Source organism: Egretta garzetta, unplaced genomic scaffold (genome assembly GCF_000687185.1).
Source record: "Egretta garzetta isolate BGI_Z169 unplaced genomic scaffold, ASM68718v1 scaffold590, whole genome shotgun sequence".
Lineage (NCBI taxonomy): Eukaryota > Metazoa > Chordata > Aves > Pelecaniformes > Ardeidae > Egretta > Egretta garzetta.
In genome coordinates, this window is record NW_009258304.1 from 145,356 (window position 1) to 146,358 (window position 1,003).

Below are 1,003 nucleotides of genomic sequence, written 5' to 3' on the forward strand. Positions count from 1 at the left end.
TATGAGGTCAAAGCATGGCTCAGCATTAAGCTATCGCCATCCAATTCTACTTTAATGTGGAATAAGGACACAGCTCTGAAGAAACTACACTTCCCTTGCTGACCTATGATCTTTGTGTTAACTCAAACTCATCAGAGTAGCCCCATCCCAACCCAGGCCGCAGTTTAGGTGGATGCATGTATGGCAACAGGTGCCATTTATACGTTTCTATGGCTGTAAAGTCCGCTGGTCCCTGGGGTTTATTCTAGTGACCTGTAATTAGCTACTCTCAATAGGTGCAGCATGGGTGAAAAAATGCAGGACTACCACTCAACATTGTTGCACAGGCAGAGAGAGAAGAGAAGGCCAGAAGAAAATCTCTGTAGTCCTAAACATGTCAGAAATGAAGAAAGCTGGATAGTGTCCCAGGTACTTTCTCCAGCACCGTAAGTTCACCGCTGCCGGCATACCAATCCTGCATCAGAAAACCCTTCTTACCCCTGTACCCACCACCCAAACTACTGCAGTCTCCAGGGCCTCACCGTGGATGCCTGCCGGTGCCACCGCTGGTACTCGGCCAGTGTTTCAAAGGAAACATGGTACGTGTGAGCTTGTGCTCCAGCAGATGTGAAAGCAAGCGTGTACTGCCGACGTTTCATCTCTTCCACCTGCAAAGGGAGAATTGAAAACAAGAGTCTGCCTAAACTCCAGCAATGACAATGGATCTGAAGCCTAGGGTGATGTATTGCCGACTACCAGTAACATTATATTTTGCTGAAAACACAGCTGTAAAGTTATTGGAGAGAAACAGAGAAGTAAATCATAGAATCGTAGAACAGTTTGGGTTGGAAGGGATCCTTAAAGGTCATCTAATCCACCCCCCCTGCCACAGGCACGGCCATCTTCCACTAGATCAGGTTGCTCAGAGCCCCGTCCAGCCTGTCCATGAATGTTTCCAGGGATAGGGCATCCACAACTTCTCTGGGCAACCTGTGCCAGTGTTTCACCACCCTCATTATAAAAA

The 1,003-nt window shown here is 47.8% G+C and overlaps 1 protein-coding gene across 2 annotated transcripts in view; it reads right to left on the reverse strand.

Moving 5' to 3' along the window:
- PHLPP2 (PH domain and leucine rich repeat protein phosphatase 2) overlaps positions 1-1,003 on the reverse strand; it is a 41,500-nt gene that overhangs the window by 24,728 nt on the left and 15,769 nt on the right. For both annotated transcript variants that reach the window (XM_035894317.1, XM_035894307.1), the window contains one exon: positions 522-647. In XM_035894317.1, coding sequence (XP_035750210.1) covers positions 522-647 — 126 coding nt within the window. The remainder of the gene's footprint in view (positions 1-521; positions 648-1,003) is intronic.